The 16,118-nt window shown below is 38.4% G+C and overlaps 1 protein-coding gene across 1 annotated transcript in view; it reads right to left on the bottom strand.

Moving 5' to 3' along the window:
• The window catches only part of LYG1 (lysozyme g1), a 64,821-nt gene extending 53,905 nt beyond the window's left edge, over nt 1-10,916 (bottom strand). The window contains exon 1 of the mRNA XM_056808516.1: nt 10,664-10,916. Within this exon, the coding sequence (XP_056664494.1) occupies nt 10,664-10,916 (253 nt within the window). The remainder of the gene's footprint in view (nt 1-10,663) is intronic.
• Between the last annotated feature and the right edge of the window lie 5,202 nt (nt 10,917-16,118).

The following is a 16,118-nucleotide window of genomic DNA, read 5'->3' as shown; positions in this document are numbered from 1 at the left end:
GTCTGACTTTTTGTGACTCCATTTGGGGTTTTCTAGCAAATATACTGGAGTGGTTTGCCATCTCTGTCTCTATTTCATTTTACAGATGAGGAAACTGAGGTAAATAGGGCTAAGTGAATTTCCCAAGGTCATATAACTAGTAAGCATCTGAGGTCATGTTTGAACTCAGATCTTCTTGACTCCAGACCCAGCTCTCTATCCAATGGGCCACCAAAGGTATGATATAAATATATTTAAATCGCATAATAATAAAAAAGAATAGAGTTGAAGATATGTTATATGTTTAAACTATTTTTTAAAATATGGAGACTTTATGAAACTGGTAATTATAGATCTTTCTGACCATTGTATATATGAAAACTTAAGACATCCCTTTCTTTCCCATAGGAATCAAAAGAGAAACAATGACTCTTGCCTTTTGGAATTGGTATTCTTGAATCCCCCCCAAAGCTGTTGCTGCTGTCCAAGATGGCATCATCTGGCATGAAGGAGATTGTGAAAAATGATTACTCACAATTTTCTTGTCACTGTACAAAGTAAATTACATGCAGAATCCAAAGCTCTTGTTCAATGTTAATCAACTGTCATTAATCAGCCAGTTCAATAAGAATTATTTGATGCCACGCACCAGGCAGATGACATGTTAGAAATTCCGCCATATTGTCCATTTGATTCAACTTGATTGAATTCCTGCCATCATGAAGCTATACAAAAATCACAGTGGAAACCTTTTGTGGCTTAATAATTGGATGGGAATATTTCCTACTTTTCCTGTATTTATTTCCCAGGGAGTAGGTGAAGGCAGTGAGGGACAGACCAAATTGGCATTCTTCTCTGAAAGGGAGAGAGACATGTGCTCCATGCTCTCCTGCATGCAAAAGGAATATATGATATAAGCAGGTGTTTTTTTTAAATCTGTTGGTGCAGTTGCCCTAATCATGCAATTCTTATTAAACTGGTTGATCAGTAACACTTGCATCATCATCCCAGGAGAATTCTGTTCCACTCAGTTGGTTCTGGACACTGATGAGAAAATCTTTGGATGATCATTTTTCATCCTCTCCCTTATAACGCCTTCTATAGCAATAGCTGGACACTTGGACTCAAGGATATCAGTTCTGAAAGGCCATTTTCCATTTCCCATGTCTCTTTTGGCCCCCAAAGGAAAGAAAAAAGGCAAGTTTTGGATTTTATTTGTATTTTCATTAGAAATATTTATAATTGGGAGTAGCTATGTGGCACAGTGGATAGAGAGTCAGGTATGGAGTTGGCAGAATCTGGGTTCAAATCTGGCCTCACATACTTCCTAGCTGTGTGACCCTGGACAAGTCCCTTAACTTCCATTGCTTGGCCTCACCACTCTTCTGCCTTGGAACCAATACACAGACTAATTCTAAGATGGAAGGTGAGGGTTAAAAAAATAAAAGAAACACTTATAATTGCCAGGTGAATAAAGTCTCCATACAGAATAACTGATGTTTTGTGAAGTATTTCACATCTGATCACAGACTTAGATCTAGCGGGGACCTTGGAGGTCACATTGTCTAAACCTCATTTTAAACAGAGGCTCTGAGGAGTTAAGTGACTTGTTCAATGGCACACAGATGAAGGGAATGGCAGAGAAGTGATTCAAAGCCAAGTCCTCAAACATCAAATCCAGGACTTTCCCCCACTCTCTTCTACTCCAACTTTTGATGCCCACAATAATTCCGGGAGGGAGGTCAAATTATTATCCAAATTTTTGTTATTCAGTTGTTTCAAACATGTTCAACCCTTCATGATCTCATTTGGGGTTTTCTTTTCTTTTTAAACCCTTACCTTCTGTCTTAGAATCAATACTGTAGACTAAGGCAGAAGAGTAGTAAGGGCTAGGCATTGGGGGTTAAGTGACTTGCCCAGGGTCACACAGCTAGGAAGTGTCTTAGGTCAAATTTGAACCCAGAACCTCCCATTTCTTGACTTGGCTTTCACTCCACCATGCCACTTCACTGCCCACTCACTCCCCCCACCCCCTTTTTAACTTTTACTTTTCTGTCTTGGAATCAATATAGAGTATCAGTTCCAAGGCAGAAAAGCAGTTAGGAGTAGACAACTGGGGCTAAGTGACTTGCCCAGGATCTCACAGCTAAGAAGTATCTGAGACAAGATTGGAACCCAGAACCTTCCATCTCTGGGCTTGGCTTTCAATCCATTGAGCCATCTAATTGTCCATATGAGGCTTTCTTGGCAAAGATACTGGAATGGTTTGCCATTTCCTTCTCTAGCTCATTTTATAGATGAGGAAACTGAAGGAAACAGAATTAAGTGACTTGCCCAAGGTCATACAACCTAGGAAGAGTATGAGATCAGATTTGGACTTGGGAAGATGAGTCTTCCTGATTTATGGCCCAGCACTCTATCCATTGCATTGCTTAGTTGCCCATCTAAATTTTTACAAATAAGGAAAAGAAAATTCAGTTTATCCAGTACCACACAATTAGCAAGTGGTATTCAGATTCAAACTCAAGTCTTCCTGATTCCAGGTCCAGCACTTTATATGCAGGATTGTTGGCGTATAGGAGAGTAAAAGACCCGAGGCAGTTATGACAAGAGTCATTTTGTACTGCCTTTCTTTTCATGGCCCCCTCACTACTTTCTTGTGAGTGATTGATTGCTCAGAGGAGTGCTTTTTCTCACGACAAAGTCCTCGGAGACTCTGAGTTAATAAGGGACCTGAATTCTCCCTGATGGTGAAACCCTGATTCATAGAAGAGAGGCTGTGCCATTTACCTGCCTTTCTCCAAGGAAAAAGCTTTCCTGATGTCAGATTAGTATTATTCATCTTCTTTAGTTTGGCACAGAGCTAAGCATTACTGAGCTGTGGAATTCCCCTAAGTAACAAGACAAGTGATTAATATAAACTTATATGCGTGTGTATTTATATTCATGCAGACACACAAGCACCTCTTTTTTATTGCTTTTCATCTGAAGTCTAATAAAATATATGTGGTGGGAGATTCCAACTATTAAAAGAACAAATCACAGACACCTCTTTTGCCTGAAAGCATCAGCAATGACTTGAGGTGAAGATGGCTCATGGTGGAGATGCCTCATTGAATTTATTTTAGATTTCTTCCAGTTTTCATTTCAGAAAATAAATGCATAGGGGCTTGGATTCTGGAAACCAAACAGGTACTCTGTGCATTTCAAATTGGCTTTTACATTGTGCTTTTCCTCCAAGAGGCTCAAAATAAAATGTGATTTTCTGGGTACAAAAAGATGGAGGAAAGTGTGAATAAATGCAGTTGGAGCCTGGCTAGAGAAGCAGAGCCATTCCAGAAGGCAAGTGACAAAGGAGACTTCGTAGAGCTCTATTATCTTCTATAAAGAGTGTTTGGGGCAGCTGGGTGACTAAGTGGATAGAGAGCCAGGCCCTGAGATGAGAGGTCCTGGGTTCCAATGTGACCTCAGACACTTCCTAGCTGTGTGATCCTGGGCAAGTCACTTAACCTCAATTATTTAGCTCTTACCAAGTTTTTCTGCCTTGGAACTGGTAATTAGTATCAATTCTAAGACAGAAGGTGATGCCTTTTTTAAGTCTTCCAAGTCTTCTTGGAAGAAAAGGCTTCCAAGAATCGTAGTCAAGTTTTTAAGTCTTTTTTAGCTTAAAATTGCACTAAGATTTTTGGAATACTCCGTATTTTGATGGATCTCATCCATGTGAGAATCCACCTAACAATATAGATGGGGATCCATCTTTATCATCTCGTATGACTCTTATCCATGACCTTCAGTAAATCCTCCATAAGACCCAATGATCCAATGTTCTAAGGATCTTTCTCAAGAAATCTTGACATCGTAATGGAGCACATGGTTCAGTCCATCCTCTGGTGACACGACCAGTCAGTCTGCAGTCTGCTCTCTCTCTCCTCTCTGTCTCTGGCTGTCTGTTGGTCCGTCCTTCCTTTCAGAGAGGCATTATAGTTGTAAAGAATAGTGTTGAACTTCCTAGCTGTCAGACCATGGGAAAGGAAACGTTCCCAAGCCTTGGTTTTCTTCTTCTGTAAAATGGAGCTAGTAATATTCACCCCACAGGGCTGGTGTGTGGATGAAATCAGAAAAGCATGCACAGTGTTTTATATGCTTTAAAGGACTACACCTCCCAGCCATTACTCGTTCCCCCTGCATTTCAGATAAATAGATATATCATTGTCTGCTGCTAGCTTTTATTTTTTTAAAGCAATTCTCTTTATTTTTAATGAACTTTTGCTGTTCATGCTCTGGGCCATTGAGCAGACATTCCATACAAACATCATTCATGGGATGGGCAAAGAGGAATCCCTACTGAGGCCGATGACAACCATCCAGGGCAGGATCCTACTTGGGAAGGGTTTATTAGGACATCCCAGGGGCAGGGCAGACCAAGGGACGCTGCCTTCAAGGATCCTTCTGTGGGCTTTTTGAGCCAACCCCAGCCATCCCCCTTCCCCACAACCAAAAAATAAACCCACAGCCAAAGAGCACAAATCATTAGAGACCTGGAATGTGCTTCAGCCTTGTGGGAAGGGTGGAGGTTATGAATGAAGAGAGAAGTGCTCTGTAGCAGTTATGGGCTGGGAGTGTTGTTCAGAGAAAAGGCAGTGTGGTACAGCGGAAATAGCTTTAGATTTGAAGTCTATAGAGGGGCTTCTTCTTCTATTACTTCCCACCTGTGTGATGTAGAGTAAGCTAAAAACCTCTCTGGACCTCAGTTTCTCCAAGTACAAAATGAGAGAATTTGCCTAGCTGAGGTGCTTTCTGGGTCTCGTTCTCTGATCCTATTATTCTAGGAATTAAGATGGGACATTGTCTCATTTTACTACTTTCAATGAATCATTCAGGAAACCTTGAGTGCGCTCCTGTCATCTACAAGGCAACTTCTAATTATTGAGAAAATGAAGACAAAACTGAAACCACCTCTGCCTACAAGTGCCAGGAACTGCCATACTATAAAGGAGTCAAGTATACAGAGAAGCAGACACAAAATTGATGTAGAAAATATGTAAAATAAATAGAGAAGACAGGAGGCTTGAGTGATGTCTCCAAGTTTCTCTACAAGCTAAAGAACTTCTAGAGCTACACTATGTCAATGTTCACTTTTTCTAGATAGCTACTTTATAGTGATGCTACTAACATCATCTTTATATAGCCCAAAGAGATTAGAGGAAAATGATCCATCTCTTCAAAATATGTTTCTAGCAGCTTTTTCATAGTAGTCAAAAACTAAGAAGGGGACCCCTATCTATTGAAGAATGGCAAATCAAATATTGGCCTAACAATTGAATGGAAAAGAATCATTCCATAAGAAATACTGTAGGTAGTTTCCAAGAAAATTGGGAAACCTCTGTGAACTAATACAGGGTAGATAGAGCATTCGGCTTGGAATCAGGAAGACTTAGGATCATGAGTTCAAATCTGATCTCAGATACTAAACTAGCTGTGTGACTCTGGGCAAGTCACTTAAAAAAACAAAAAAACAAAAAAAATTTTAAGATCATTGATCAAGTTCCTGTTTTCCTGCCAATTTGATGACTATGAGATGACCCAGAGTCTGGTATTAACTAATTTGAGGAATTCAGCTACCCCAGAAGCTGGAGGTGAACTATAGAGACTGTGACCAATAGCAGAGTAAGCTGGGTGGAAGAACTGTGGCCAATTTAGCAGGGCCACACACCCAGGTGGACAGAGACATTGTGCCCACAAGAGCTCCACAAGGACATCGCAAGAAGACATAAGGGATCCTTTAGCACTAGAATTGAAGTTGAGCCTCTGCATATATTTCCCAGGATTTGTTCAATCTCCTCAGGGATGTTTTATACACACACACACACACACACACACACACACACACATATATTTGCAGAAGAATATATTCTAAGTTTTGGGGAGAATGCGAGGATACAAATCTTAGTATGTCTCTACGTTAAATATCTTTGCTCTAAGACAGTTGAGTCCTCCAGCTTTCTATTGAACAGTAAACACACCAGTGGGGCTTCCATAGTCATAATTTTAGAGATGTAGATCCCTGAGTACTTTGAACTTGGAGCAGTTGCCCTTTTGGAAAGCCAGCCTCTGAGGGAGAGTTGTGAGGGATGGCCCGAAGAGTCCTACACTTCTAGTCTGTAGGATGATAGAGAGTCAGCAGAAGCCCCTAAGGAGGGCTGGGCGGGTGTTCAAAGATATCTAGAGCAGACCATTTGTTTCTTCCTACCTTACTGCTCGGTTCTCCCTTTGTTTGCTTTCCACTCCCTTCCTCCTAGACAAATTTACACTCTCTGCTCTGTGAATTTCTTTTTTCTCAATAGAAACAGTGTACTGGGAATATCACATTCTCAGAACTGAAAATGCTTCGGAGTTTCGTGCCAGCATCAGAATTCTCTCTGTGTAATGATATATTTAGTGAAAAGGGTATTCATTACAGCATTAGGAGAGCTAAGACAACTCCTGAGATTCGGGATTGTGCAAAGTGGACTTCTGTTGTATGAGACAGAGAGTGATGGCATGGGGGGAATTAAGACTGACTGGCCAGATGCAAACCCTGTTGGTTCTGCAGATTTCATTCTTTACCTTTTCCATTTAGCGCGCCAGCTTCCATTTGCTCTTTGTGAATGGAAAGAAGAGTCTCATGAAGGGTGATTACCTCCACATGACTAAATTGTAATTATTTTGGAACTTGAACCACATAAATCTCTCAAGATAATAAGATTTTTGAGGCTTAATAAAAAAGACCAGGAAATAAAGAGAACGTCTTGGGATCTTCATTCTGCTCCACACGTCTGAGTGAAAAATACGCTCATCTGACTCCTTGCTACTGATAATATAGGATAAGAGTTTGATCACTCTGGATAATAGAAAATTCCTTTTAATCATAGTTTATTCTTTATTTTGTCTGGAGTTGGGAACCGGCTTCTCCTAGCAGACCTAATTCAAGTGATCCATCAGAATTCATAATTGCCCCCAGCAATAAAAGCATTGCTGCCAATTCCTTAGCAAGGGCATGGCTGTCTTAACAATCAATATTGACAAAATGACCATTCTTGAAATGTTATTTGGCCAGCAAATTCAGCCTTCAAATCAAAGGATGTCTTTTTTTTTTTTTTAGCAACACAGAGACACTTTAATAATCAGTTTAGTATATGCTTGGAGAACAAATCCATAATACACAAAAATCAATTGTCCTCAAATAACATTTTTAACAGTTTTATATGATCTCCAGTTACATTAGCAGGGTGGATACAGTTGGAATTTCATTCTGTTCATCATTTCTTATAGTATTCCATCACCATCATATACCACAATTTTGTTCAGCTATTCCCCAATTGATGGATACCCCTTTAATTTCCAGTTCTTTGCCATCATAAAAAGAGCAGCTATAAATACTTTTTGTAAAAGTAGGTCCTTTCTCCTCTTTTTGGATCTCTTTGGGATACAGACCCAGCAGTGGTATTACTGGATCAAAGGGTATGCATTGTTTTATAACCCTTTGAGCATAGTTCCAAATTGTCCTCCAGAATGGTTAGATCAGTTCACAACTCCACCAACAAAGTATTAGTGTCCCAATTTTGCCACATCCTCTCCAACATTTATCACTTTCTTTTACTGACATATTGGCAAATCTGATAGGTGTGAGGTGGTACCTCAGAGTTGTTTTAATTTGCATTTCTCCAATTAAGAATGATTTAGAACATTTTTTCTTATGATTATTGATAGCTTTTATTTCTTCATCTGAAAACTGTTTATTCATATCCTTTGACCATTTGTCAAGTGGGGAACGACTTGTACTCACAAATTTGACTTAGTTCTCTATATATTTGAGAAATAAGACCTTTATCAGAGAAATTTGTTATAAAATTTCCCCCTAGTTTGTTGCTTCCCTTCTAATCTTGGTTACACTGATTTTCTTTGTACAAAACATTTAAATTTAATATAGCTAAAATTACTGTTTATATCTGGCAATGCTCTCTTTCTCTTGTTGGTAATACATTCTTCCTTTCTCCACAGATCTGACAGGTAAATTATTCTATGTTCCCCTAATTTACTTATAATATTATCCTTTATCTCTGTCATATACCCATGTAGACCTTATCTTGGAATAGGGTGTGAGATATTGGTCTACACTTCGTTTCTGCCATATTGTTTCCCAATTTTCCCAGCAGTTTTTTTTTTTATCAAATAGTGAGTTCTTATACCAAAAACTGGGATTTGGGGGTTTGCCAAACACTAAATTGCTAAATTCATTTGCCACTAATCTATTCCATTGATCCATCTTTCTATTTCTTAACCGTTATCAGATTGTTTTGAGAATTACTTCTTTATAATATAGTTTAAGATCTGGTACTATTAGGCACTATCCTTCACTTTTTTCCCCATTATTTCCCTTTTGTTCTTCCAGATGAATTTTATTATTTTTTATAGTTCTGTAAAGTAGTTTTTTTGTTAGTTGATTGATATGGCACTGAATAAGTAAATTCAATTAATTAGGATTGTCATTTTTATTATATTAGCTCAACTTATTTGTGAGCAATGAATATTTTTCCAGTTGTTTAGATCTAACTTTATTTGTGTGAAAAGCATTGTAATTGTGTTCATATAATCCTATATTTGTTCTGGCAAATAGATTCCAAAGATTTTATATTATCTAAAGTGATTTTAAATAGAATTTCTCTTTCTAACTCTTGCTGCTGAGTTGTGTTGGAAATAAATAGAAATGCTGATGATCTATGTGGGTTTATTTTTTATCCTACAACTTTGTTCAAGTTGTTAATGATCTCTACTGGCTTTTTAGTTGATTCCCTAGAATCCTCTAAGGGTACCATCATATCATCTGCAACGAGTAATAGTTTAGTTTCCTCATTGTCTACTTTTAACTCCTTCAATTTCTTTTTCTTCTCTTATTGCTATAGCTAACATTTCTAGTATAACATTAAATAATAATAGTGGTGATAAGGGGCATCCTTGCTTCACTCATAATCTCATTGATAAGGCTTCAAATTTATATCTATTGCAGATGATCTTTGCTGATGGTTTTAAATAGATATTACTTATTATTTTAAGGAAAGGCCCATTTATTACTGTGCTTTCTAGCATTTTAAATAAGAATGATATCTTATTTTGTTGAAGGATATTTCTGCTTCTAGTGAAATAATTATATGAAATTGTTATTGCATTTCTTACTCTACCCATTATCTACTACTTTATGATTGGTTTTATATGATGCCTGTCATTTTTCTTTTTAAGAATTTCTTCAACTGCCACATCTCTCTCTCTCTCTCTCTCTCTCTCTCTCTCTCTCTCTCTCTCTCTCTCTCTCTCTCTCTCATTGAAAGGAACTCCTCTATAATATCTCATGATAACCTCAATTCTTATTCCAGGAAATCAGGAAAACGGGCTGCATTATATGAGTGAATGAATGGATGTAAAAGCAATTAGTAAATTTTGTTATGCACAGACCACTTTGTTAAATGGTAAGATATAAATAAAAAAGCAAGATGGTGATGCATCCATCTTCTTTAATATCACTTCCACTGATTAAAAAAGCAAAAACAACTATCTCAATTTCTGATGCTGAATCATTTGACAATACCCCCAAATTTTGATGGTATAAACTTTCTTTTCCAGGTCTTCAGAACTATACTTGACCTTCCTTTCACTACCTTTCCTTCTGCCTCCTTTTTTCTTTCTATACCATCTTACTTAATTCTTTCCTATTCTTCTGCTACACCCTCATCCTTAATAATACCTTATCACTAAATATCAACTGAATTGTGTGTGGTATAAGTCAGAGCAAAGAATTTCATTCATTCTTGCTGGGCTAAATGTGGTCATCCCAAAGATATAGCACAAGGAACTTGGAGGGAGAAAAACTTGAGTTTGAATCCTACCTCAGCAATTTAGAAACTGTGTGACCCTGGGCAAGTCACTGCCCTTTAGCAAAACTTAAAGTATAATATAAACGTTAATTATCATTATTTTCATTATCCCTGGCATCTTCCTCAGTGACAGAGGGCAACACACATTCAGAAACACACACATACACGAATATACACACTTATTGTTTTGTTTACCAATCTTAAAAAAAATACAAAATTGCCCATTTCTCATCTTGAAAAGTTCAGTCATTTCCTAGCTGTGTGCCTTAGCCCCACTGTCCAGCCCTTACAGCTCTTCTGCCTTGGAAACAATATACAGTATTGCTTCTAAGATGGAAGGTGAGGGTTTAAAAAAAAAGTTTGTTCACAAAACCATAGTTGTCACGGCAGGGATTTAAGGTTAAAAATGCCCTTCATCCGGAACTTTAATAATATTACTAGAAAAAGAAAACCAAACAAGCTGAATGCCTCATTCCAAGTCCCATCAAAGTGGCTAAGGTGGAAAAACCTGAATGGGCTTGAAACTCCAACCTGTTGAGTCAAGCTCAGGAATTTCAGGTTCATAATCTCAGTTGTCTCAGACACTGAAGGGTCAGCTAATTGTCTAAATTGGTTAGGATGTATGTGGGCAGTCAAGAATGTGAACAATCAGGTTTCCTTGGGTCTAGTTCTGGAAAACCACATCAGCTTGGCCTCCATGAATGGCCCGGAGGCTGGCCTGTAATTCTTGCATTCTTTCATCTCCAATGTTGCTATAAAGCCAGGTAGGGTGGGACCTCTCCCAGGACTGGTCTTTGTAAGAACGATGATCAAACTCCCCATCATTATGTGTTCTTTGAGAGTTTTAATGACAAAAAGCTCCTTGAGGGCAATGACAATGCTATTTTTCATCCTTGGGTCCCCTGTGAACAGAGTAGATACCCAACATGCTCGTTGAGTCCTCAAAAATGTGTCCTTGGGAATAAGTTTCTTGGGGAGATGTGAGGTGATGTGCTGCATTTCTTGCTTCGTGGATGTGGTACTTCCCATGCAGTGTGACTGTTTAGGAGCACTTGTAAACAGCTATGAGATATTCCCTATAAACTAGTCAGTGTTTAGTGGGTGGTGGTTGTGGAATGGTAGGAAACTTCCTTATCTAGTATACAAGAGGTTCACTACAAGGAAACCTTCTTTGTTCTTTGCTGTTTTCAATAGTTTAAACTTCTTCACTTAGATACATCCTAGATTTGGAGCTCCAGGAAGGGACCCATGATGACATCCTCCCTAGGAAAGGTGGCTTCTCCATGAGTTGTGGTCATGGCAGCAGGGCTGAGACATCTGTGCCCTAGAATGTTGTTTTGTTTTATTTTGTTTTTTGCAATTGTCATAAAGACACAGGCTCCAGATATGGTGAAGAAGGAATATTCCTTTTGTTTCAATAGCTGACTAATCTGGCAATTTCTCCTTCTGATTTTCAAGATATTCTTTTTACTCTAAAAACACATTGTGGGAAAAGCTGGATAGCTCAGTGGATTGAGAGCCAGGCCTAGAGATGGGAGGTCCTAGGTTCAAATCTGGCCTCAGACACTTCCTGGCTGTATGACCCTAGACCCACTGCCTAGCCCTTACCACTCTTCTGTCTTAAAATCAATACATTGATTCTAAGGCAGAAGGTAAGGGTTCAAAAAAACAAACAACCACGTTGTAATGCAGTCCAAAAAAGTCCATCCTTGCTTGATGGTTTACATTTTAATATGGAATGACCAAGAAGGATGGAGAGTGATATCTTTGGCCTAAGATGAAGGCCAGAATTGATAAGCATACATAAGGGTTGATATTGATATATTGATATCAATATTGATATTGAATATACTGTCAGACATAATTGATATGCTGATTAGTTTTGTTGAAATACTTGTTATAAGTGGTGGCTCTATGAATACTGGAAGGGAGGAAAAATATAATGGGAAATGAGAAGATAAAAAGCCAAAAAATGTCAATAAAATTGGACATTAAAAAAGTTGATATGATGAATGTAATGGACTTCTCTACTAGCAGCAAAGCAATGATCCAGGTGTAAGGATAATTTAGGGTCATGACCTAATCTAAGTTTGATTTTTTGTTCACCAGGGGATATCCCAAATATCCCAAATAAATTACCCAAGTGAGTTTGGAAATCTATGGTGGTTTAATCAATATAGAGGGAAGAGATCAAGGAGAAAAGAGAGGGAAAGGGTATAGGATTTCACCCGCCTGGCCTGTGCCAGGGGGAGTTCAAAGTCCTCCGCCACAAGGTTTCTGAAGAAGATTAGAGGCTTCTAAGTGGATAGTGTTTGGAAGGTAAAGGAGGAAAAATTAGCCTAAACTCCAAGAGATCTCAGAGAAATCACCTCACCTGAACTAGGTTACTAGGCTTCTTCCAGTATGGTATCAAGGAAAACTCACCACTAAACCAGACAATAGCTGCTGCCATGCCAAGATGCTGAAAAGCTCAGCACACTGCCACCAGCCACCTCTCCACCGCAAAAGAGGCTGGAGAAAGTGATGTGAAATATATAGATGGTTTTATATCACTTTCCTGCGTCTCACCTGTACCAATGGTAGCTTAAGCTTGACTTAGGACAGACCAGGGGTCTGTCAGTGGTTTCTGATGTGTCATTTGCTAACACATGTCTATTATAGGCCATCCCCCTAAATACTTAATCCTTAAGTAACATTCCTGATTTTGTTAGACTAAGGAGGGTGGAATAATCTAAAGTTCACACAGGACAATTCTGAGGGACTTATGAGAAAGAATGCTATCCACATTCAGAGGAAGAACTATGGGAGCAGAAACACTGAAGAAAAACAACTGCTTAATCACATGGTTGATGGGAATATGATTAGGGATATAGACTCTAAACAATCACCCTAGTGCAAATATTAAGTCTTGATCAATGACACATGCAAAACCCAATGGAATTGCTCCTTGGCTATGGGAGAGGGGAGGGAAAGAATATGAATCATGTAAGCATAGAAAAATATTCAAAATTAATTAATTAAATAAACTTAATTTAAATATGAAAAATATATTTTGCTATGAGTCCTTACCTGGGCAAAAATCTGTTTGGCTTTGAACTAGTTTTTCTTCCAAGTACTATCTGATTGACATTTTGTCTATGTATGGCTACTCAATAATTTTTTTTAAACAATTTTTATTGATATCCATTATTTGGGCTTATGAGAGGAGACCACCATCTTGTCAGGATCTGTTCCTCACATGTACCATGGAACAATGCTCTGAGTATATAATAGACTGATCATTAAAATGTTTCTGCACATAGAAGATTGTGCTAAAATCCAAACCAGCCTTTAAGAGACTGAAAAGTATCTAATGGTCATTTGTGATTTGTTGTTTTTGGTTACATTCTGTTACATTTAAAAAAAAAGCCAAGAACATATATTTTTATAATATTGAAAAACACAGGGAGATATTCAGAGTAAAGAAGGAATAAAAATGGGGTCCAAAGGATTAGTCCTGACAGGCAGGGGGAGAAAATGGAGTATGAGAATTCCACTAAAGAAACTCAAGAGATTAGGCAAAAACAAAGGTAAAAATTGATTTGACTGCCAAATAAGTCCTCAGCTCATTCTTTCCTCAAAGTTTCTCCTCTGAGCACAGAGAAAGGGGATGGTAGAGACTTTTGAACATGAATCACAGTGCCAGAAATAATCCATTTGCCTGGTAGAACTGAGGCATCTTTTCTCTGAGGCATCAGAAATGGGTATATTCCTGGATGAGAACTGTCGTACTCCTTCTGGGCACCAATGGAAGGAGAGGTAGGAATTCATTAACAAATATGGGCAAAATGTATACAGAAGCTTGTTATTAGATCTGATGGAAACAATTAGACCATGAAGAGGATTTTACCCCATTTAGTACTACTGAATTCCAGGATTTTTGATGAATCACCAATTGTTCTCCAATATGGATGCTTATAAAATATATTCAATTCACTCTAACACATTTAATAAGTACCGAAGGTGGTGAAGTGGGTAGAGAGGCTGGTCTAGAATCAGGAAGACCCCAGTTCACATTTGGCTTCAGACACTAAGTGTGATCATGGATAAGTCATTTAACCTCTCTGCTCCAGTTTCCTCAATGGTAAAATGAAGCTAATAATAGCATCTACTTCGAAGAGTTTTTGAGGGGATCAAATGAGATGATTTTTAAAACCACTTAGCACAGGACTGGGCACATAGTAGATACTATGTAGATGTTTATTCTCTTCCCCAGCTTGTTAACAGCTTGTTTTGGCATCATGTTAGATACAAAAGATTACTAGATTCAAATCTCTCTCTACCTCTAATCTATATTCCACGTATGTGCCAAAATGATTTTCCAAAAGTGCGGATCTCACCATTATGGTCCTTGTTCAATAAACTCCATTTATTCCCTATAGCTTCTAGGCTCAAATACACACTTATCTGTTTGGCTTTTAAAGCCCTTCACAACCTGACCCCAAATTCCCTTTCCAGAATTATATACATTTCTGCTTCTCCTTGGGAGAGATAGTATGTCAGTGGAAACAGTAGCGAATCTGAAGTTAGAAAGATGTGAGTTTGAGTCTCTCAAATACTACCTGTGTGACTTTGTGCAAGCCACTCAAATTCTCTCAATCTGTTTCCTCATCTAAAAAAAAATGGACGTCATAATAGCACTAATTTTACAGGATTACTGTGAGGATCAAATAAGATATTAGTAAACTTTTGCAAAGCTTAAGGGTGGCCTATGTGTTGATTTCTCACTCCAGAAGTGTTTGTTTATTTATTTTAAATTCTTCCCTTCTGCCTTATGTATAATTGAAAATCTGTTACCCTAAAAAAGAACTACATCTCCTGGGAGCCCACTGACTTCCTGTCATTACATACTTCCTGTAGACAGAGGATAAATATTGAGTGGGTGGTCCTGCCACTCTCTCTTTTTGGCATGATGACAGCAAGTGTGGTGGCAGTGGTAAGCCAAGTGTGGGGATTTTAAAATGGCTAATCAGCCATGGGCATGTGGTCTTTATTTTGTATCACTTCGTGGTTGCCAAAATGTAAAGATTAAAATTAATATTCAATAGTCCAAGTATTATTTTAATAGTATTTATTAAAATTCACTTAGAGCAGAGAGAAATTAAAAACAACAGAGAAATTAAAAAAAACAAAACCACTCCCTCCTCCACACTGGTACAAGCCATAGAGAGTGTGTGTGGAAATGGAAACTCAAAACATCAATCCACGCAAGGAGATGCACAAACAGGAAAAGGAAAAGGGGATTGTGGGAAATGTAGTCTCTAGGATTCAAGATTCTAAATCAATACACTTAGAATCTATACTAAGTAGTGGTTCCAAGCAGAAGAGTGGAAAGGGCTATTAGACATTTGGTGTTAAGTGATTAAGTGAAATCAGATTTGAACCCAGGTCCTCCCCAACTCCAGAACTGGCACTCTATTCACTGAGACACCTAGCTGCCCCTCAACAGGCATTTATTAAGTGTCTGTGATATGCCAGGAATTGCACTGGGGATTCAAAGAAAGATAAAACTACAGTCTAATTATTCCCCAACCCTAGAGTACAGCCAGACTAGTGTTGCTGCTCTTTGTTACACATTATTCTCTCTTTCATCAGCACCGGCTGTCCCTCATGACTGAAGATCCCTCCTCCTCATCTTCACCTCTTAGAACACCTTATTTCCCTCAAAGCTCTCAAAGTCTTTCCTGATCTACTGGCTTCCAGTGTCTTTAGAACTAGAAGCTCAAAGTCCATTTTCCTAACTCTTCTCCTTAGTGGAGGCTGATGACTCAATGTTCCATGTGAAGGACAGAGTGGAAGAGAGCTTGGAAGGAGAGAGATCTGGTCTTCTGGCTTCTAGGTCAGGAGAAAGAGGTCATGCTTCCACTTTTCCTGAAGAGAGGGAGGCTCCAAGAAGAAGCTGATGTAGGCAATGGACTCCGAGCTATGGGTTCCATGACTTTTTTATTTAACTTACATAGGTAAATAAATTGTCTTTTGCCCTTCTTTGGATCCCCAGAGCTTGGCACATAGTAGGTGCTTAATAAATACTTGACAGGCTATTGTGTGTGTGTGTGTATATATATGCATACATATATATATATAATTTACATACATGTTATCTCCTCCAAATTAATGTAACTTCTTTAGGGATGGTTTGATTCCTGTCTTTATTTACTACATCTAGCAAAATGCTTGGCATTGAGAAGGTCC

Source organism: Monodelphis domestica, chromosome 8 (genome assembly GCF_027887165.1).
Source record: "Monodelphis domestica isolate mMonDom1 chromosome 8, mMonDom1.pri, whole genome shotgun sequence".
Lineage (NCBI taxonomy): Eukaryota > Metazoa > Chordata > Mammalia > Didelphimorphia > Didelphidae > Monodelphis > Monodelphis domestica.
The sequence above is the reverse complement of the archived record's forward strand: the minus strand, read 5'-3'. Positions and strand labels throughout refer to the sequence as shown.